The 23,031-nt window shown below is 40.9% G+C and overlaps 1 protein-coding gene across 3 annotated transcripts in view; it reads right to left on the reverse strand.

Annotated features, from left to right (window-relative positions):
• NRP1 (neuropilin 1) overlaps positions 1-23,031 on the reverse strand; it is a 173,750-nt gene that overhangs the window by 48,263 nt on the left and 102,456 nt on the right. For all 3 annotated transcript variants that reach the window (XM_081109670.1, XM_081109669.1, XM_081109668.1), the window contains 2 exons: positions 18,916-19,071; positions 13,285-13,429 (listed from right to left, as the gene is read on the reverse strand). In XM_081109670.1, coding sequence (XP_080965796.1) covers positions 13,285-13,429; positions 18,916-19,071 — 301 coding nt within the window. The remainder of the gene's footprint in view (positions 1-13,284; positions 13,430-18,915; positions 19,072-23,031) is intronic.

The raw sequence follows: 23,031 nt of genomic DNA on the forward strand, positions 1-23,031 counted from the left end.
GGAAGAAATGAAAAATGATATAGCTACAATCAAAAACACCATGGAAAGTTTAAACAGCAGACTAGAAGAAGCAGAGGACCGAATTAGTGAATTGGAAGATAAGGCAGAGAAACAAGCTCAATCTGAACAGCAACTGGAGAAAAAAATTAAAAAGTAGTAGGAGAGCCTAAGCGAGCTTCAGGACAACATGAAACGAAATAACATACGCATAATAGGGCTGCAAGAAGGACAAGAAGAGCATCAAGGATTAGAAAATCTATTTGAAGAAATAATGTGAGAAAACTTCCCAGATATGGGGAAGAAAAAAGTTACACAAGTACAGAGAGTCCCAGGCAAGATGAATCCCAAAAGACCCACACCAAGACACGTCATAATAACGATGGCAAATGTACAAGACAAAGAGAGAATCTTAAAGGCTGTAAGAAAGAAACAGAGAGTTACCTACAAAGGATCCCCCATCAGATTATCAAATGATTTCTCAACAGAAACACATCAGGCCAGAAAAGAATGGACAGAAATTTACAAAGTGATGCAAAGCAAAGGACTGAATCCAAGAATACTCTATCCAGCAAGGCTATCATTCAAAATTGAAGGGGAAATAAGAAGCTTCACAGACAAAAAAAGGCTAAGGAACTTTATTACCACCAAGCCAGCAATGCCAAAAATGCTAAAGGGACTGGTGTAAAAAGAAGAACTAAAAAGCCCAGAAAGAAAACAGCCACACAAAAAAAATAGAAATGACTACCAACAAGTATCTTTCAATAATAACTTTAAATGTAAATGGACTAAATGGTCCAATCAAAAGACATCGAGTGGCTGAATGGATAAAAAAACATGACCCATATATTTGCTGTCTACAAGCGACCCACCTCATTAGAAGTGACTCACACAGACTGAAAGTGAAGGGATGGAAAAATATCTTTCAGGCAAATGGAAATGAAAAAAAAGCTGGGGTAGCAATACTTACATCAGACGAAATAGACCTCGAAGTGAAGGCCATAACAAGAGATAAGGAAGCCCAATTCATAATACTAAAGGGATTGATGCAACAAGAGGATATAACCCTGATAAACATATATGCAACCAATGCAGGAGCACCCACATACATAAGAAAACTCCTGGAAGATATCAGGGGAGAGATCGACAACAATACAATCATAGTAGGAGACTTTAATACACCACTGACATCACTGGATAAATCCGCTAGACAAAAACTCAGCAAAGAAACAGGAATCCTAAATGACTCACAAGATCAGATGGACTTAATTGATATCTTCAGAACACTTCACCCCAAAGCCACAAAATATACGTTCTTCTCAAGAGCTCATGGGACATCTTCAAAAATAGACCACATATTGGGTCACAAACAAAGTCTCCCCAAATTCAAGAAGATTGAAATCATACCAAGCATCTTCTCAGACCACAAGGCCATGATATTTGAAATAAACTACAATAAAAACAACTCAAGCCGAAACCAATTTGGCTCAGTGGATAGAGTGTCGACCTGCGGACTGAAAGGTCCCAGGTTCCATTCCGGTCAAGGGCATGTACCTGGGTAGCGGGCACATCCCCAGTGGGAGATGTGCAGGAGGCAGCAGATTGATGTTTCTCACTCATCGATGTTTCTAACTCTATCTCTCTCCCTTCCTCTCTGTAAAAAATCAATAAAATATACTTAAAAAAAAAACAACTCAAAATACTCAAACACCTGGAAGCTGAATAGCACATTATTAAATATTGATTGGGTTACCAATGAGATCAAAGAAGAAATTAAAAACATCCTGGAAACTAATGACAATGAAAACACAACAATCCAAAACCTTTGGGACGCAATGAAAGCAGTCCTGAGAGGGAAGTTTATAGCTCTACAGGCCTATCTCAAAAAACAAGAAAAAATGGTAGTAAATCATCTAAATCTACAGCTCAAAGAATTAGAAAGAGAGCAACAAGAAAAGCCCAGAGTGAGCAGAAGGAAGGAGATAATAAAGATTAGAGCAGAAATAAATGACATAGAGACCAAAAAAACAATACAGAAAATCAATGAAACAAAGAGCTGGTTCTTTGAAAGAATAAACAAGATTGACAGACCTCTAGCCAGGCTCACCAAGAAGCAAAGAGAAAGGACCCAAATCAACAAAATCAGAAACGATAGAGGCGAAATAACAACAGATCCCACAGAAATACAAATGATTGTTAAAAAAATACAATGGACAACTCTACTCCAACAAACTAGACAACCTGGAGGAAATGGACATATTCCTAGAAAAATACAACATTACAAAACTTAATCAGGAAGAATCTAAACATCTCAATAGGCTAATAACTATGGAAGAAATTGAAGCAGTCATCAAAAAGCTTCCAGCAAACAAAAGCCCAGGACCAGACGGCTTCACAGGGGAGTTTTACCAAACATTCAAGGAAGAACTAAAACCTATCCTCCTCAGACTACTACAAAAAATTCAAGAGGAAGGAACACTTCCAAGCTCATTCTATGAAGCCAGCATCACCCTAATACCAAAACCAGGTAAAGACAACACAATGAAAGAGAATTACAGGCCAATATCCCTCATGAACATAGATGCCAAAATCCTCAACAAAATCTTAGCAAATCGGATTCAGCGGTACATCAGAAAGATCATACACCATGACCAAGTAGGATTTATCCCAGGGATGCAAGGATGGTACAATATCCGCAAATCAATAAACGTGATACATCACATAAGCAAATTGAAAGAAAAAAAACCACATGGTCATATCAATTGATGCAGAAAAAGCATTTGACAAAATTCAACACCCATTTTTGACAAAAACTCTCAGCAAGGTTGGAGTAGAAGGATCATACCTCAACATAATAAAAGCCATATATGACAAACCCACAGCCAACATCATACTCAATGGACAAAAACTAACACCATTTCCCCTAAGAACAGGAACAAGACAGGGATGCCCACTCTCACCACTCCTGTTTGACATAGTACTGCAAGTATTAACCATTGCAATTAGACAAGAAGAAGAAATAAAAGGTATCCAAATTGGAAAAGAAGAAGTAAAACTGTCCTTATTTGCAGATGACATGATATTATACTTAAAAAACCCTATAGACTCCATTAATAAAGGATTAGACTTAATAAAAGAATTCGGCAATGTATCAGGATACAAAATTAATGCCAAGAAATATATGGCATTTCTATACACCAATAGTGAATGTGCAGAAAGAGAGACTAAAAAAGCCATTCCATTTACCATCGCACCAAAAAAATTAAGCTACCTAGGAATAAACTTAACTAAAGAGGTAAAAGACCTCTTCTCAGAAAACTACAGGACGTTGAAAAAAGAGGTAGAGGAAGACATAAACAGATGGAAGAACATACCATGTTCTTGGATTGGTAGAATCAACATCATTAAAATGTCCATACTGCCCAAAGCAATCTATAAATTCGACGCACTTCCCATTAAAATACCAATGGCATATTTCACAGACCTAGAACGAACTCTCCAAAAATTCATCTGGAATAAAAAACGACCCCGAATAGCTGCAGCGATCCTGAGAAAGAACAAAGTAGGTGGGATCTCAATACCAGATATCAAGCTGTATTACAAAGCCACTGTTCTCAAAACTGCCTGGTACTGGCACAAGAACAGACATATAGATCAATGGAATAGAATAGAGAGCCCAGAAATCAGCCCCAACCAATACGCTCAATTAATATTTGACAAAGGAGGCAAGAACATACAATGGAGTCAAGATAGTCTCTTCAATAAATGGTGTTGGGAAAATTGGACAGACATATGCAAGAAAATGAAACTAGACCACCAACTTACACCATACACAAAAATAAACTCAAAATGGATAAAGGACTTAAATATACGATGGGAAACCATACAAATACTAGAAGAATCCAAAGGCAACAAAATCTCAGACATATGCTGAAGCAATTTCTTCACCGATACAGCTCCTAGGGCATTGGAAACTAAAGAGAAAATAAACAAATGGGACTACATCAAAATAAAAAGCTTCTGCACAGCAAAAGAAACCATCAACAAAACAAGAAGAAAACCCACTGCGTGGGAAAACATATTTGCCAATGTCATATCTGATAAGGGTCTAATCTCCAAAATTTATAGGGAACTCATACAACTTAACAAAAGGAAGATAAACAATCCAATCAAAAAATGGGCAAAGTATCTAAATAGACACCTTTCAAAAGAGGACATTCAGGAAGCCAAGAGACATATGAAAACATGCTCAAAGTCACTAATAATCTGAGAGATGCAAATCAAAACAACAATGAGGTACCATCTCACACCTGTCAGACTGGCTATCATCAACAAATCAACAAACGACGAGTGCTGAAAAGGATGTGGAGAAAAAGGAACACTTGTGCACTGCTGGTGGGAATGCAGACTGGTGCAGCCACTATGGAAGACAGTATGGAGTTTCCTCAAAAAACTACAAATGGAACTCCCATTTGACCCTGTGATCCCACTTCTAGAACTATATCCCAAGAAACCAGAAACACCAATCAGAAAGGATATATGCACCCCTATGTTCATAGCAGCACAATTTACCATAGCTAAGATCTGGAAACAGCCTAAGTGCCCCTCTGTAGATGAATGGATTAGAAAACTGTGCTACATCTACACGATGGAATACTATGCTGCTGTAAAAAAAAAGGAACTCTTACCATTTGCAACAGCATGGATGGAGCTGGAGAGCATTATGCTAAGTGAAATAAGCCAGTCAATGAAGGAAAAATACCACATGATCTCACTCATTTATGGATAATAAAGACCATTATAAACTTTTGAACAAAAATAGATACAGAGGCCGAGCTGCCTTGAACAGACTGTCAAACTACAGCAGGAAGGCTGGGGAGGGTGGGAGGGCAGGAGGGGGATGGGTAAGAGATCAACCGAAGGACTTGTATGCATGCATATAAGCATAACCAATGGACATAAGACACTGGGGGGTAGGGGAGGCCAGGGGATTGTCAAGGGCGGGGGGGAAAAAGGAGACATATGTAATACTTTCTGTAATACTTTAAGCAATAAAAAAGAAAAGAAAACTAAAACAGTAAAAAAAAAAGTCTTTGCCATTCTAAGAATTTTTTAATATTCCCCCATTTTCTATTGATATTTTAATGAATTCATTTTTAGTATGTAATATTTTTATCCTTCTGCAATTTATTTCAGTATTTAACATGAAACTGGGATGCCATTTCTTTTTCTAGACAGTCAGGTGTTTTCTAGGACTAGGCACTCAGTAAGCCATATTGTCCCCTCTGATTTGATGTCACCTTTTTCATGTAATAAATTCCTATATGTAAAAAAAAAAATTATCTGTCATTTATCTGCATAAGACTTAAATGGACATTTTATATTTTACCTGGTAACCCTGTTTGCAAAGCTTAAAAACCAGTCCTGGATGAAAAGAAGAGATGAGTTCTGTGATAGTGAATTGTGGTGGTTGTTTTTACTAACATTATTTTACAATAAAATCTTTGTACTTTAATGGGAAAACTGAGATATACTGATAAGTCAAATACTCAGTTAACCAATTTTCAAAGACTGTGAAGGTAATAACTTCAGTTGATGGAAGAACCTGAATGAACATAATTAACTCTTCCCCTGATGACTCAGAAAGTATCTTTGGATGCTGTGGTGCCTGAGGTCATCACTGAGAAGTTCTGATTAACATAGGAACACACTAATGTGTGCAGAAGCACTAATTAATACATGCCTGGATAACAAATACAAGGTTGTAGTGTGTTCTCATACATTAAGCAGTTAACCTATAAGATTAATTTTACCAATTTTCATCTTTGCCAAAATGATAAAACCTAATCTGTCAATAACCTATAAAGTAGAATGGTTTGCTACATTCTTGTTTGTATCTCTATAGGATGACACATCATTGTATACACTGGATTACCCAGGATTAAAAATTTCAAAAAAGCATTTTTTTGAATACTTTAAATCTACAAAAATTAGATTAAAACTGGTGCTCTGGAGAGTTTGGAAGTCAAGTGCTGAATTCACATAGTAACTTTTAATTCAAGGGTCAATTTTTGAGATCACTTGTTTCTCAGAAGGCATGGATAAAACTGCAATTCATTCATTCACTCATTCATTCAAAAATCAGCACGTGGAACACATTATGTTCCAGGCATATAAAACAGAATAAAAAATAAGTCCATCAGAGACACTTCTATTTTCATCAGATTCCACTATGAGAGGAACATGGCCTCTAAAATAAAATTTTCTCACTGGAGTGTCTGCTTGCCGGGGCTTATTATGGCTGAATTAAGTTTAATCTTTTAAAAATATGTAGTTTTATTGATTTCAGAGAGGAAAGGAGGAGAGAGAAAGATGGAAACACCAGTGATGAGAGAGACTCAATGATGGGCTGCCTCCTGCACTCCCCTATTAGGGATCAAGACTACAACCCAGGCATGTGCCCTGACTAGAATAGAACCATGACCTACTGGTTCATGGGATGCCACTCAACCACAGGGGCACACTGGCCAGGCTGAAATAAGGTTAATCTTACTGACCAAGAAATGAAGGTCAGAGGGACTAAATGTCTTGCTTATGGTTACATGTTCACTAATGGATAGTTCAGAGCCAAGCTTGGATGTCTGTGTACCTTCTATTCATGTGACCATCATTATAACATGATAGCCTCTTTAAGAAAGCCTGCCTTGATAATTATTTGGATTTTGTAGCTGTCTTGCTAAAGAGAAAATATCTAAAATAAAGTAGGGGTCCCAAATATCAAACTAGCCCTATGAGCCTAAAAGCAGTATCTTACTTGGAAAAACAAAACCAAACCGCAGGCTATATAGAATAGTTGTAAAATAGAATTTGCTATTTCAGATATCTGTTTAAATAACTAAGTCATTTAATCATTTTAAAAAATACAATATATTATTTGCCTCTTTACATATGAAGACTCACACATTCTTATAATTAACTCTCAGGAAAATCCTTATGAAAATAAAAAAGGCCATCAGCCCCTCACCCAGGCTGGCCAGGCACCCCAGTGGGACCCCCACCCTGACCTGGGACACCCTTCAGGGCAAACCAGCTGGCCCCCACCCATGCACCAAGCCTCTATCCTATATAATAAAAGGGTAATATGCAAATTGACCCTAACAGCAGAATGTCTGGGAATGACTGGTCACTATGACACCCACTGACCACCAGGGGGCAGACGCTCAATGCCAGAGCTGCCCCCTTGTGGTCAGTGCATTCCCACAAGGGGATCTCTTCTCAGCCACAAGCCAGGCTGATGCCTGCCATCACAACGGTGGTGGTGGGAGCCTCTCCTGCTTCCTCTGCAACACTAAGGATGTCCGACTGCAGCTTAGGTCTGCTCCCTGCTGGTAAGTGGACATCCCCCGAGGGCTGCCAGGCTGCCAGAGGGATGTCTGACTGCCAGTTTGGGCCCAATCCCCCAGGGAGCAGGCCTAAGCCAGCAGGTGGACATCCTCCGAGGGGTCCCGGACTGCAAGAGGGCATAGGCTGGGCTGAGGGAACCCCTCGAGTGCACAAATTTTTCTGCACCAGGCCTCTAGTGATTTATATAAATGTTTAAATTCAGGGAAAGTCATTTTGCATATATGTGGTCATTTTCATTTGAATTTAGACCAGTGGTTCTCAACCTTGGCTGCACATTACAATCACCTGGAAATCTTTTTAAAATCCTGATTTCTCGGCCTCATCCTCCAGAAATTCTGTTTCTTTGTTATGGGGTGGGGCCACAACATTAGTAACAAAGAAACAGAATTTCCGGAGTATGAGGCCCAGAAATCAGGATTTTAAAAAGATTCCCAGGTGATTCTAATGTGCAGCCAAGGTTGAGAACCACTGATTTAGACAAACCTGAGTTTAAATTCCACTTGCTGTTCAGTGGTCGGCAAACTCATTAGTCAACAGAGCAAAATATCAACAGTACAATGATTGAAATTTCTTTTGAGAGCTAAATTTTTTAAACTTAAAATATATAGGCAGGTACATTATTATTAACTTAATTAGGGTACTCCTAAGGCTTAGGAAGAGCCACACTCAAGGGGCCAAAGAGCCACATGTGGCTCGTGAGCCGCAGTTTGCCGACCATGGCACTAGCTTATTTCTTTGAGCAATTTAGTACCTTTCAAAACCTTAGTTCTCTCACCTGGAAAATGGTGTATGTCATTCTCACATAACCATTCACAGCTGTTCTGATAATGGATTAGCTCGTGGATACAAAGCACTTAACACAGCTGGCATGTGGTATGTATTTGTGAACTGGCGCCTTTCCACTAAACCAGTGGTTGGCAAACTGTGGCCCCTTGAGTGTGGCTCTTCCACAAAATACCATGTGCGGGCACGCACGTACAGTGCGATCGAAACTTCGTCGCCACACTCAAGGGGCCAAAGAGCCGCATGTGGCTCACGAGCCGCAGTTTGATGACCACTGAACTAAATGGTAAGCTCCATGAAGGCAAGTGCCTTGCCTTTTATCCCTGTCTCCTGAGTGCTGGGCACATTGAAAGGTACTTAGTAGATTTATAGTAAACTAGGGGCCCAGTGCACAAATCTGTGCACCTTGAAAGAATCTGTGGGTGGCAAGGCTGTGGTGGGCACAGGGGCAGGTCTCGGCCCATCCTCTATGCCTCCATCTGGCCCCTCCCACCACGGCTCCAGGTCCCCTGTCTGCCTGCAGCCTTGCTCTCGCTGCCACTCCCACGCACTGATGGTGCTGGCCCCGCTGGCATCCACTGATGGCACGGAGCAATTGAGGCCAGCACCAGCAGCGGGTGTGAGCAGTGGCTGCTGCCCTGATTGGCCCTCAGGAGCAGGGGGAAGTGGAGAAGCCCTTAGGGCAAATCTGGGCTGGCAGCTGCCACTCACACCCACTGACAACACCTAAGCGATCAGGGCTGGGCGCCAGCAGTGGGTGCAAGCGGCGGCTCTGGTGCTGGCAGTGGGTGTAAGCAGGGGCCAGTGCTGGCAGCAGGTGCGAGTGCCTGGCGGCATCATGGTGCACAGGAGCAAAGAATTTCCAGTAACCACCAAAGGCTCACCCTGATGCCAGCGACCAGTGCCACACCTTGGTCTGGTGCCCCAACTCACCTGCTCCACCATCCCACCACAGCTGATGCCCGCCATGTTCTGTGCTCTGCCGGCATGCTGTCAACACCCGCCATGTTCCGCGTGCACCCCCTGGTGGTCAGCGCACATCATAGCAACCAGTTGTTCGGTTGTTTGGTTGTTCCGCCATTCCGTCTATTTGCATATTGTATGGAATGTTCTCCTCCTGTTTTATCTTTTTAATGTTGAATTCTAGAGGTGACCTCATGAACTATAGTTAAGGAGTTTAAATTGCAAGAATTTCTCCTTTTACTCACTAACTACCTTGGCAACTTTCTCTTAGCTGTTGTCTCAATAGCTATCTTTTGTTGAATGAATATACTGATTTTAAAAATTAATTGGGCAATACTTCTAGTTTTTTAATTTTCTTATTCTGGCATTTATATGACTTTAAAGTCTGTTAAATTTGTTACAAGTAGGTGGGTTATACCCAATTAAGAGATAAAGAAGGTGTAGTTCTAAGAGACTAAGTAGCTAAAAAAAAGTGGCCAGGTCAGGACAGACCTAGAAGGAAAAGAATGATCCTGCTGTTATTCTCACTGTATTGGTATGGCTATCAGTACTGTTATGACTTGTCCATGGGGCATTCTGAAGAAAATAGCAGTCATGACAGAGTTCCCTTTCATTTAAATAAATACAATGCAATGTTTTCATTTTTAAAAGAGCAGTAAAACGTAACCTTTAGAGTAAGTTTAAAAATTCAAAACAGAATCAATAACTGATTCACTAAAAGTAATGAAAAGTAAACAATTTTTAAAAGCCTGTGAACTATCTTTTAACGTTATATTAGTATACTTATTTAGGGTATTTAATTTCTCATTTCATGAAGGCCAACTCTATTGTTTTTATTTTTATATAAAGAAATACTGAATTTTTGAAGGGGGGAAAAAAAAGTGACCCAGGCAATTTTCCATGAAATTGTAAGTAATTTAGAAAAGAACAAACTAAGTGGGGGAAAAAATAAAACTATACTGTTTACAGTAGAGCCCATTTTAGAAAGTAAAAACTGACATATGATTTCTTACCAAAATGTTATTTATTTCCAACATAGAGACAGGCATGTTTATTGTTTTAGGACCTAAGACTTAGAAAAGTCAAGGCCTTAGAGGCAGGAATTGGGTGGGAGGGTTTGGAGGAGGAAAGGACATTGAAAAGTAAGATTTAACCTTGGCTTTATTTTTTTCTCAGAAGTTATATAAGGGAAAGTTCTAGGTCATTTTCAGAGCATTACAAATTTAAGAGATACCCGTAAATTTGCAGAAACAAGGCCATTTGAAATCAAGGTGAAAATTTCTGTCCTATTACTCCAACTTAATCTCATGTTACTGTACAAAAAAAAAAAAAAAAAGAGGTAAACTTTATAAAAATTCTAAATGTGTTAGTCTTAACTCTGAATTTCCAGGCTCTCCTTTTAGTTAAATAAAATACTTATTTAACCCTGAATGCTCTGTTTTCATTTTTATAAAGATTTTCCTGAGAGTTAATTATAAGAATGTGTGAGTCTTCACATGTAAAGAGGCAAATAATATATTGTATTTTTTTAAAATGATTAAATGACTTGGCTAAGCAGATATCTGAAATAGTAAATTCTATTTTACAACTAGTATATAGCCTGTGGTTTTGTTTTGTTTTTCCAAGTAAGATACTGCTTTTAGGCTCATAGGGCTAGTTTGTTATTTGTGACCCCTACTTTATTTTAGATATTTTCTCTTTAGCAAGACAGCTACAAAATCCAAATAATTATCAAGGCAGGCTTTCTTAAAGAGGCTATCATGTTATAATGATGGTCACATGAATAGAAGGTACACAGACATCCAAGCTTGGCTCTGAACTATCCATTAGTGAACATGTAACCATAAGCAAGACATTTAGTCCCTCTGACCTTCATTTCTTGGTCAGTAAGATTAACCTTATTTCAGCCTGGCCAGTGTGCCCCTGTGGTTGAGTGGCATCCCATGAACCAGTAGGTCATGGTTCTATTCTAGTCAGGGCACATGCCTGGGTTGTAGTCTTGATCCCTAATAGGGGAGTGCAGGAGGCAGCCCATCATTGAGTCTCTCTCATCATTGGTGTTTCCATCTTTCTCTCTCCTCCTTTCCTCTCTGAAATCAATAAAAATACATATATTTAAAAGATTAAACTTAATTCAGCCATAATAAGGATTCAGGGAAAGAATATATGTAACATACCTCGTTTAGAGTAAGTGCTTACTAAATGGTATCCAATAATTTGACAGTGCATGCTAGACAATAAATTGAACCTACAATAAGCTCCGTCAAGCAGACACTCCAGTGAGAAAATTTTATTTTAGAGGCCATGTTCCCCTTATAGTGAAAGCTGATGAAAGTAGAAGTGTCCCTGGTGGGCTTATTTTTTATTGTGTTATTTTTTTTAAATTGTTTTATTGCTTAAAGTATTACAAAGATTATTACATATGTCTCCTTTTTTTCCCCCGTCCTTAACAATCTCCTGGCCTCCCCTACCCCCCAGTGTCTTATGTCCATTGGTTATGCTTATATGCATGCATACAAGTCCTTCGGTTGATCTCTTACCACCCCCTTCTGCCCCCCAACCCTCCCCGGCCTTCCCGCTGTAGTTTGACAGTTTGTTCGAGGCAGCTCTGCCTCTATATCTACTTTTGTTCATAAGTTTATAATGGTCTTTATTATCCATAAATGAGTGAGATCATGTGGTATTTTTCCTTCATTGACTGGCTTATTTCACTTAGCATAATGCTTTCCAGTTCCATCCATGCTGTTGCAAATGGTAAGAGTTCCTTTTTTTTTTACAGCAGCATAGTATTCCATTGTGTAGATGTAGCACAGTTTTCTAATCCATTCATCTACTGATGGGCACTTAGGCTGTTTCCAGATCTTAGCTATGGTGAATTGTGGTGCTATTAACATAAGGGTGTATATATCCTTTCTGATTGGTGTTTCTGGTTTCTTGGGATATAGTTCTAGAAGTGGGATCACAGGGTCAAATGGGAGTTCCATTTGTAGTTTTTTGAGGAAACTCTATACTGTCTTCCATAGTGGCTGCACCAGTCTGCATTCCCACCAGCAGTGCAGAAGTGTTCCTTTTTCTCCACATCCTCTCCAGCACTTGTCATTTGTTGATTTGTTGATGATAGCCAGTCTGACAGGTGTGAGATGGTACCTCATTGTTGTTTTGATTTGCATCTCTCAGATGATTAGTGACTTTGAGCATGTTTTCATATGTCTCTTGGTTTTCTGGATGTCCTCTTTTGAAAGGTGTCTATTTAGGCCCTTGGTTATTGTGTCTTATGTGCCTGGAACATAATGTGTTCCACCTGCTGATTTTTGAATGAATGAGTGAATGAATGAATTGCAGTTTTATCCATGCATTCTGAGAAAGAAGTGATTGATCTCAAAATCTGAGTTTATTTATCTTCTATAATTGAAACTTTGTTGCCTTGAGTGGTGCTCAGAGCCGGTCGCAGCAGGCGCGAAGCTTGGCTTCCTCCATCACTGGAGCAACCAAGCTGCCTGCTTGCTCCAGCTCCATGACTGCTGGCCACCATCTTGTTTGGGTTAATTTGCATACAGTTGCTCTGATTTGCTGGTGGGCGTGGCTTAAGGTCTAGCAAAGATACGGTCAATTTGCATGTTTGTCTTTTATTAGTGTAGATAACTAGGCTATAGAGAGTGCCTGGGAAGGCACATGGGCATTTATTTAATTATTATCAGCTGAAGCCAGTGGTGTTGGCAAAGTCACATCCTGGAAACACATTTTGCCAAAAGGCAGGAGTGTGGTAGGCTTGACCTTCAGCCCAGGTGCCAGGGGGTGGGTTTTGTTATTTAAATCCAGGGATGAATATGACTCAGGCCCACCCAAGAATGAAAATAATCTCCTTTGTCTTGACTTTTAGTAAAACTTCCTGTTTTTTTCTGTATAAAATAAATACACTGTATCAGCTTTGGGTCACTGTTTCTGTCCCTGTCTCATCATCAGAGGACAGTGGTCCCACCCGGCCCCAGCTTTTTCTTCTATCTCTGTGTCTGTCTCTTTCTTTCATTTTCTCAATCCCCAGCTACCCCTACTCAGGAACCCGACCGCTCTCTAGCTGCGCTGTATGTGGAGAAGTGAGACATATTTACACTAGGCAATCTTTAAGCCAGACCTTACCTGTTATCTTGCAGCCGTATACTTCAAACCTCATAGATATGCCATTTTCCCAAGTCAGAGGTTTAATCCGGACAAATCGAGTTATCAGTGGTTTGGGGAAAACTCCAAACACAACATCTGTGGGGTTGGTGTTTCCCTGAAAGATCTATATGGAAAAAAGAAAGGGCCCTTTAATAATAGGATTTTGGGATTGAAAACAAATCCAAAATATGTTTTCACAAACGGTTGAAATTTACAATTTCAACATTGTCTATCCAGGTTGAGGTAGTGTTAATAATTTACCATGTGTTTGTTTTGGGTTTTTTTCAAATGATGGCAATCAGAAAGAATCATGTCTAATGTAGAATATTGTCCTAACCATCCATTTAATTTTCAGAGTGGCTAGAGCCTCCAGAAGCACTGTTAGAAGGGTAATATTTATTTAAAAATGCACACTATTATATTACAAAGTGGGCAATTATTAACTTTATCATATGGACCTACAAAATGCTAAGGACATTTGATGGGAACTCTCCTTATTTTACTTTCCCAGGAACTCCCAGAAGGTCTGTTTTTTAAATTCTCTGTTCCCAGCTATAGCACAAGTTCAAGTGGCTTTCTCTCTTTCAACTCCCATTTCTTGATGGAAGATCTTTTCTCTGACATTCATTAATGACTTTAATCTTTCTTAGTTATTGGCAAAATTTTGTTTTAGTGGTCAAAATAAAAACTTAGTTATAAATAATGTGTAATTAAAACTCAGCTTTTCCAGAGCTTCTGCTTCTAGTTTTAAAAGGAGTCATTTTATTCTAACCACAGGTGTAACGATTGCCCGTCACAAACCAGTTTCCCACAAGTATTTGTCAGGGCCATGGTGCCAGGCCAGGTGCCACAGCCATGTTCTCTGGCAAGATGTCCAAGCAGCGGAGGCTGTTTGCCTTCATGGAACATTCTGGCAGTAGACTCAGCTCAGATGAAACAGAAAGCTTCCATTTTCCTGGATTTTACTTGGCCCTGGATTGGGGATGGCCTGTATGAAAGTGGCTGTCTCAGTTACATGCCATGGGTGACAAGCACAGCCAGGCCAGACTCCTCTTCTCAGGTGGTGTAACTCGAGTTTACTGGGCTCATTGGAAGCATGAGATTCCTCGCTACCTTCCCAAATAACTTTGTAGAGGAGAACCACAGTTTCCCAAGGTTTGCTCTTCTCCTGGGAGAAAGGGCTTGTAAAAGTCAAGATGGTGTTTTTACTTCATTTAGCTTAAGTGGCCTGCACAATTGAAGGGGGTCAATGCTTTCCAAAGTTGGCTGTTAGCCTGATCTCTCTCCGGAGAAAATTTAATATGATAATTTATCCCAGCCTGTGATGGGCTTCAGATGCCTATCCTACTTCAGCATCTCTCTCTGGGAAACAATCTGTGTGGGAGCATTTTTGTGTGACAAAGAATAATAGGTAGCTGCCAGAAAGAGTAGAGTCCCAAACTATGGTGCTTAACGTGTCAACAAGTCCACTTCAGGGAAGCCCAGCAGTCTGTTAGGAGCACTGCATGTGCCAACTCTTGGCTCACACTGAGGGAATTTTTTTTTTCCTGAAAACAACCTAAGGACATGCATTCTATTCAACATGAGGAGGACTGCTGAGGTTGTGATGGTCCCAGGCTGTTCCAGCTGAGGTACAGCCAGCTCTTCCCAAGGAAAGTCGGAAAGATGGTAGAGGGCAGTGGCTGAAAGGCCCCAACATATGGAGAAAGGCAAGTGGCCAACAATAACTAGACTCAAGTGGAAGCTCAGATTTTACTAGGTTCATTAAAAGTGCTCAGACAGATGCCAGGTCTTTATCTTTACTGAACCTTTCTACAGGGTGTCCCAAAATTCACGCAAGATTTGAATTTTGCGTGAGCATTAACAACAACAACAACAAAAAATAAAAGCCTAATTTTACTTGGTTTATTGAATCAGATTCTAATATCTGTTGCCCTTTGATTTCAATCCCTTCAATTTGATAAGTATTACCAAGTACCAATTATGGCCCAGGAGCAGGAACAATGAAGACCAATGAAGACCACGGCTTTGCATATGTGCCAGCAAAGCCATGGAAGCCATTTACCTTATGTGCTATTCCATACATAACCTCATACTGTATACTTTATTAATCAATAAAAAATTTACAATTTTTAATTATAAACCTGTGTTTTCTGTCAAAATTACTTCTTGCGTGAATTTTGGGACACACTATATATTCTTTTTGCTTCCCACTCTGAAAGCTCTTATGTGTGCCAGAGTGTTCTGATAGTGGACATCTAAACAGAGCTGTGTCCATTGCCAGATACTCCCTAAGGACTTGTGTGTGCTTCCTGACACCTCTCTGAACCCTGTAGACAGCCGAATGGACAATAGCTGCAGAGAAGGTCTTGAAGATGTAGCACTATTTTAATTTATTTTATTATCCTAGCAAATAATAGACAAACATGGTAATTACCATACCTTCGCTACACCTCCCATTAGCTAATCAGTGCGATATGCAAATTAACCACCAACAAAGATGGCGGCTAATTTGCATACTGCAGGCAGGGCAGGACAGCGCAGCCGCCAGTGCGAGCCGCCATCCTGGGCCGCAGGCCAGCCCCAGAAGCCCCAGAAGCCGCCCAGAAGCTGGTGATGGGGGGGAGATGGGTGTCCCCTGCTCAGGCCTGATACCTCTGGCGGAGGTGTCCGGCCTGGGCAAGGGGCCAATCCAGCGATCGGAGGGTGATGGAGGTCGATGCCTCTGGCCGAGACGTCAGGCCTGGGCTGGGGGCATAGCCGGCAATCGGAGGAGTCTGGGGGTCCCCTGCCTAGGCCTGACGCTTGGGCCAGAGGCATCAGGCCTGGGTGGGGGGTAGAGCCTGTGATTGGGGGAAGATGGGGGTCCCCTGCCCAGGCTTGACACCTCTGGCAGAGGTGTCAGGCCTGGGCGAGGGGCTGATCCTGCGATCGGAGGGTGATGGGGCTCAAAGCCTCTGGCCGAGGTGTCAGGCCTGGGCGAGGGCAGAGCCGGTGATCAGGGGGAGATGGGGTCCCCTGCCCAGGCCTGAAGAAGCCTGAGCCAGAGGTGTCAGGCCTGCGGGGGGTGGGGGGCGGGGGGGTCAAGCCGGCTATTGGTGTGAACTACAGAGGAAACACCTTTTCTGACCGCTCGTTGGTTAACCTCCCTGTATGCCACTGGTAATATTCTTAGTAACTTGGGTAATAAGAATCCAAAAAGGTGATCTAGGGTTTTTCACCACACTCCTGGCGAAAAAAACGAAGGTCCACTGCTGGAGGGCTAAGAATATCATATCCTGCCCTAGCCGGTTTGGCTCAGTAGATAATGCCTCGGCTTGCTGAATGCAGGGTGTGGGTTCAATTCTGACCAAAGGCATGCACCTAGGTTGCAGGCTCCTCCCTGGCTGGGGCCCAGGCCAGGGCTCATGCAGGAGGCAACCAATCAAACTCACTTTGATGTTTCTCTCTGTCTTTCCCTTTCTCTTCCACATTCTCTAAAAATCAATGGAAACATATCCTCAGGTGAGGATAAAAAAAAATAATAAAGAAATTATTATTATATGAAAGACACATCTTGAAAATGCCTAAAGAAAGTTGTTATTTTTTCATGGTGAAGGGATTGGAGTCTGTGTTGATGAAAAAACCTTGCTGGCTGCAGTGACTGGCAGTGGCTGCAGCAGCAGGGTGATGGGGGTGGTGCCTTCCCCTGATCAGCCTGGTCGACTCCCACAAAGGGAGGCCAGACGCCACTAGGACATCCCCTGAGGGTTCCCAGTATGTGAGAGAAGGCAGGCTGGGTTGAGGGACACCCCCCCTCAGTGCACAAATTTTTTGCACCAGGCCCCTAGTGTGTGTGTGTGTGTGTGTGTGTGTGTGTGTGTGTGTGTGTAAATGATTTCAGAGAGGAAAGGAGAGGGAGAGAGAGATATAAACATCAATGATGGAAGAGAATCATTGATCAGCTCCCTCTTGCATGCCCCCTATTGGGAATCAAGCCCTCAACCCGAACATGTGTCCTTGACCAGAATTGAACCTTGGACCATTCAGTCTGCAGGCTGATGCTCTATCCACTGAGCAAAACGAGCTAGGGTAGCACTCATTTTTTTTTAAAGAAATGGCCTGAAGGTCAGAGGTTAGTTCTCGCACTCTCTCTCTCTCTTTTTAAAATATGTTTTTATTGATTTCAAAGAGAGGGAGAAAGAGAGAGAGAGAGAGAGAGAGAGAGAGAGAGAGAGAGAGAGACATCAATGATGAGAGAGAATCATTGATCAACTGCCACTGCCACTGGCAAACCCCCCACTGGAATGTGCCCTGACCAGGAATCAAATCTCAACCTCCTGGTTCATGGGTCAACACTCAACCACCGAGTCGTACTGGTTGGGCTTTCTGGATTCTCTTGCTTGTGGTGTGTCCTTGGCATTAGTATGTTCCCCACCCCTGACCCCCAATCTATTTGTTTGAAATTAAAGCATGTCTGCAAAAAACTACTCCAAAACAAGAATAAGCCATGAAACTCAGGGTTGAATTTACTTGCTTAACTACCACGAATGTTGACTATGAGTGTTTTTCTTTCCCAGGTGGAGGATTGATTTCGTGTCCTCACCAGCTAGATAGTGGCCTTGAACTTGCCTGACCACAAAACTTTCCTCCCATATAGCAGCTGCATATCTACATCCACTTCAATCTTATCTCCCCTAAACAAGAGTGAGGGCTTTGCAGTTAATCAAAGGGAATTAATAGTTCTCTCACTTCACACCTGGAGGCTTTTCTCAGTTTAGGGCCAGGAGGAAGTCAAGGCCATGAATGCTCCAGAGAGAGACAAGGACATGTTAACTGACCTCTTCTCAAATCCAGGATTTCAAGTCACTGTACCTGGATCTTTGCTACTATCCTTATCAATTCTATACATTTTACTCAGCTTCAGCAAGCTTTTACTTTTGGAGAAACAGCAAGTGTGAGTTCTCAGAAATCTTTTGATTGCTAAATCAGAGCTAGCATAACTTTAAGTAAACAAGAAGGCTGAGAAAAAATCACCTCAGTTCCAAATGATTTAGGGTAAAGCTCCCAGGGACAGGGGTTTTCCTCCTTGGTTAAGCAGTGAGGAGGTGGCATGTATGTGATCTTAGGGAACATGATGGACTAACTTGGTTTTATTTACAGTGTATTCTCACAGAAGCAGCCAAACACACTTGCAAATTAGTTTGTGAGCCACAGAGGATAGATGAAAAGGACTTTTCTAAAACTAGCCTGTTACAGAGAGGAAGAAAGAATAAATCCATGAAAAAGAATGGAGAAACACAGGGAAAACAAAACAACTCCTATGATCCTAAGAGGACAGTATTCATCTTATGCATAGTCCTTGTCCTTGTGGGATGTATAAAGTGATTCTTGAGTCTGACACTTGATTTGGCTGGTATTGACTTTTCTTGGACACATTCATATAATTTGCTTTGGGCTTCTGGATCTGGGAACATGAGACCCCTTTGGTCAGCTTTAAACCTCTAATTGCTCTTTTCATTTTAAATCAATTAAAAAATTAACCAGACCAGACTGAAAGCTCCCAAACAAGTAAAATTGATCATCCATTTCAAAGACTAAATTGGTTGAAAGGATGGCAGCCAAACTTACAACAGGCTTGTTTCCTTCTTTTATGGTGATCCAGTCTTCCCCATTGGAGCTAATGTCTATTCTGTAAGTGTTGACGTAGTATTTCTTCTTGGTTTCCTTTGAAATAGCTCCCTGTGTCCCAACAGCAGTGACAAAGCGCAGAAGGCCCAAGTCCACCTGCAAGACAATACACATGAGGTCAGCTGCCCATCCCTGCACTGCCATCACCTGGAGCATCTTCCCCTGTGGGCTCCACAGTGTAGTGTCTACCAACCTCGGATCAATAGACCCTAATTCCTCTGGCATCAACAACCCCAAGATCCCCCTACCATTCCTCTAACAAAAGGCACAAATGGGAGAAGACAGCAATTGCTCTAGGTAGGCAATTGCTGGGAAAGACCTTTCTCATTGCTGCAACCATGATTGTTTAATCCCTGGTGCAAAAGACAAAACAGGGTTCATGACATTGCTGTATTTTCTGAGAGTTTAAAAACCTTTTCCAAACAGCACATCAATATATGCCATTTCACAAACAGAAAATCAAGGTAAACAAGATAATCTCACATATTGGAGGCTTGAGAGGCCTGGACTAGAACTCAAGTCTAACATGGTCCTATTTTCCATTACTATTTAGCATTCTACCTCCTTCAAATAGAATGCAGATCAGAACAATACTAACTTTGAAAGCACTGTGAGTGTTGTGGTTAGGGAAATGGGCCCTAGATTTGTAATCTGGAATGGAGTAGAAATGAGGAGTGCAGAGTAAGGATTTTTGTTTCTTAGATTTGAATTTCAGATAAACAACAAATATTTTTAATATAAATATGTCCCATGTAATATTTGGGACATACTACAACTAGGTCATGGCTTACTTGAAATACAAATTTAAGTGGGTGTTATGTGGGAACGCTAAATCTAACTAAATTCCAGACGAATAATCAGGTGATTTTAAGTTGCTGTAAAAACTCTCTGATTTCCTAATGTTGCAATCTGAAAGTTAATGGGTACTCTGGACAATGGATGCACTAAACAGTTTCAAATACTCTAAGGATACTTAATGTTTTACTCATTATCCATTGAGTCATGTCCAATGCCACATCCACTTTAAAGCTGAAGGGCCCTTCAGATCTTGATGTCCAAAGGTGCATGAAGCAGAGCTATTTAAATAAACTCTTCCTGTCAAACTTACAAATGGCTCTTCAGTTTGGAAATGATTAAACATTCCAAGAGTGCATAGGCAGATTTGAAATAACTCTAGAACTTTATTCTCTGACTGCCATATTCCTGCTTTTCAAATTTTGTTTCTAGGTTACAATTTAGTTGCCAGGTAGAAAAGAAGTTAACTGGTGGTTAGCTAGAAGAATCCTAAGTATTAATAACAGCTGACTTGAAGGAAGGAGCAATTGATTAGAATTTAGGTACCCAACACAGGAAGCATCCAAGGTCTCAGATAGAAAGGCCCCAAAGGCATATGCATGATCTGTCATAAAAAAAGTTTTCTTTTTTCAATGACAATGAAATGCATTAGCAACCTCCCCATGTAATTGCATAACACTTCCTGCTGTGCTATAAAGCTGCAGATTCTCTTATTTACCACACTGGGATACTTGACATTTCATTTAATTTTTCTTTCTAACATTACTGCCACCGCGTTTAGTACGGATGAGTGACAACCTCACAAAATGATTAGAACTGGGACTCATTGAAATTAAAATCAGAAGGTACCCAGAACTCTGATAAAACAGCCTCCCCCGCACTATGAGAACTCTCACTGTCAATGTTGGGGAAGTACTTTCTCCCTTAGTACCTATGGGGAATGCCCTAACAGAGACCTTCCCATACCTGATGATTGGAAGGAGATACATAGCCTTCTGTCTCAGAAGCATCACTGCTCACTCTGCTGGTGTCTGTGTCAGGAGACTCAGAAGGACTTCAAGTCTGTTAGTACACCTTTCTTATGGGTGAGGCCTGCTCAGTTAATAATGACATTTTCCTTGATCTATCTTTTTAGTCTCACCTGCTGTATCTATCTTCCAGACCCATTAAAATATTTGTTATTCTGAACACAAGAGAAGCCTTTTCTGCCTGCATGCCTCAATGTGTAAATTTCTCTTGATTTAATCATTTCCTCTTTTTTTTTTTATACTAGTGACTTTTATTTTACTTTCTGGTCTGGTAGGCAGAGTAAGTCACTTGTCACCCTAGAATATTAAGTGTGTAGTTAATGTCGCCACCGCTGAATTCATCCAGTTGTGTTTTTGCTCTATCTCCATCAAGACTTTTATGATTTCTTTTAGGGAGTATCTGTGTTTCTATATATAAAAGTAAGAGATGCCTATTGAAAATTCATAAGATGCAGAAAAGGTTAGAGAAGAAAATAAAATCTCCATAAGACCACCATTAGGAAATAACCACTAATAGCCTCCCAGAGTTTTTTTTTTCTTATTCTAAATGTATGTGAATATGGTGTGCATGTTTTGTTATTATAAAAATGTGGTCATATTACTTCTATGTTTGATGAGCTTCTTTTTGTTTAGTTCTACGGCTATATTTCCAAGTCAAGATATTTTTCTACCACATCATTTTCAGTGGCTTTATGACATTCCATGGTAAGGTTGTAGCATAATCTATTTAATCAGCATGCTACCTGTGAACACTGGTATTGGACATTCATTCAGTGGACACTTAATACTGCTCATCTGTTAAGTTCTGCATTAAGTGGTGAGGATATCAAGAACAGTAAGAGTGTGGGAAGCACAAACACATGACTATAGAATGGGGCAATGTGCAGAAAGCGTGATGCAGCACAGAGGAAGGAATAAGCGCTTTACCAGAGAATTGGAGCTGGAAGGACTATAGACATTTCACAGATGACTATGATGTCTATTATATGAAAAATACACAATAGAAGCATGCAAGTGGACACAAAGGGAAAAAGTGTTCCAGGGAGAAGGAGGAGCAGGAAGTGCAGAGGCAAGGAGAAGGAAATCAATGAATGAAATTATAGACACTAAACAACCTACCACTGTGGTAGGCAGTTAAACAGACATGAGCAGAGCTAGGACAATGAGCCAGGTACAGAAGGTCACCAGGGCAGAAAGCCCCAGGTGCCTAGCAAAAGACAATTGTAAGGTGAGACCTCACCCCCAGGGTGACCTTTCAACCCCTAGCATATCCGTGGACATGAAGTTTGGACCCCTGACCTTTCCTCCCTAGAGATATCTAGGCCTCAGTTATATTTCAGCTCCAGGCCCAGAAAAGCAACAAAATCAGACCAGTGACCCCAAGACTGACCTCAGGATCTCCTGCCCTGTCACCAACCAATCAATCAGTGGAGAATACAATCTCGAAAGGACACACCTGGAAAGCTGCTGAATATTCTATTAAGATTTTTCCCATGGGAATTCCCCTAAAATCTCCACCCTTAAACCCTTAGGACATGGATCCAGTGTGCTTTCCCTCGTAGAAACATGTCCAAGCCTTTCGCTTCCCTTTCCCTAGACCCCCTCCCCCAATTCCATATTACTATTGCCTTCCTCACTCCCAAGCTCTAAGGGTCTTTTCTTTACCTCTATAACTTGTTTCCTAAGCTTATTTCTTCTGTGAATTACTTCTTCCACCTCTATGACTTTATAAATAAATGCTCTCTTATGGTTGAAGTCTTGGCTCTAATTCTTCCCTACCCAGAACTCAAGTACTGAGGTTGCTAAACCCAGGTCCAGTCTGACCCCATGCATCTAACACCAGGTTCCATTCCTGCCCATCTACAACACCAGGTTTCCCTACCTCTATAGACATTTGTCAAGAAATATATTGATATCTAGTCATCTTAAAGCCAAAATAATCAATTGTCATGAAAACCATTCAAAATCAGCCATGACCATCCTCTTGGTGATTTAGCTTTCTGAATTATGATGAACTCTTAGCAACCTCACATTCTAATAGATAAGATTGATGATTCAAGAAAGGCAGCTGGAAAGACAAAGATATAACCCAGAGAAGTTCTAAATATAGCCACCCCTCTGGGTTTGAGAGTTCATTGTCCTAACAATAGTTCCTTTCTTTCCATAAAAATTCACACAGACAATAACCATAATTAAATAACCTGCTTTTCTTTAATCCAATCAGCTGTGGTCC

The sequence above is a fragment of the Myotis nattereri genome, assembly GCF_964212035.1.
Source record: "Myotis nattereri genome assembly, chromosome: 1".
NCBI classification, from domain to species: Eukaryota; Metazoa; Chordata; class Mammalia; order Chiroptera; family Vespertilionidae; genus Myotis; species Myotis nattereri.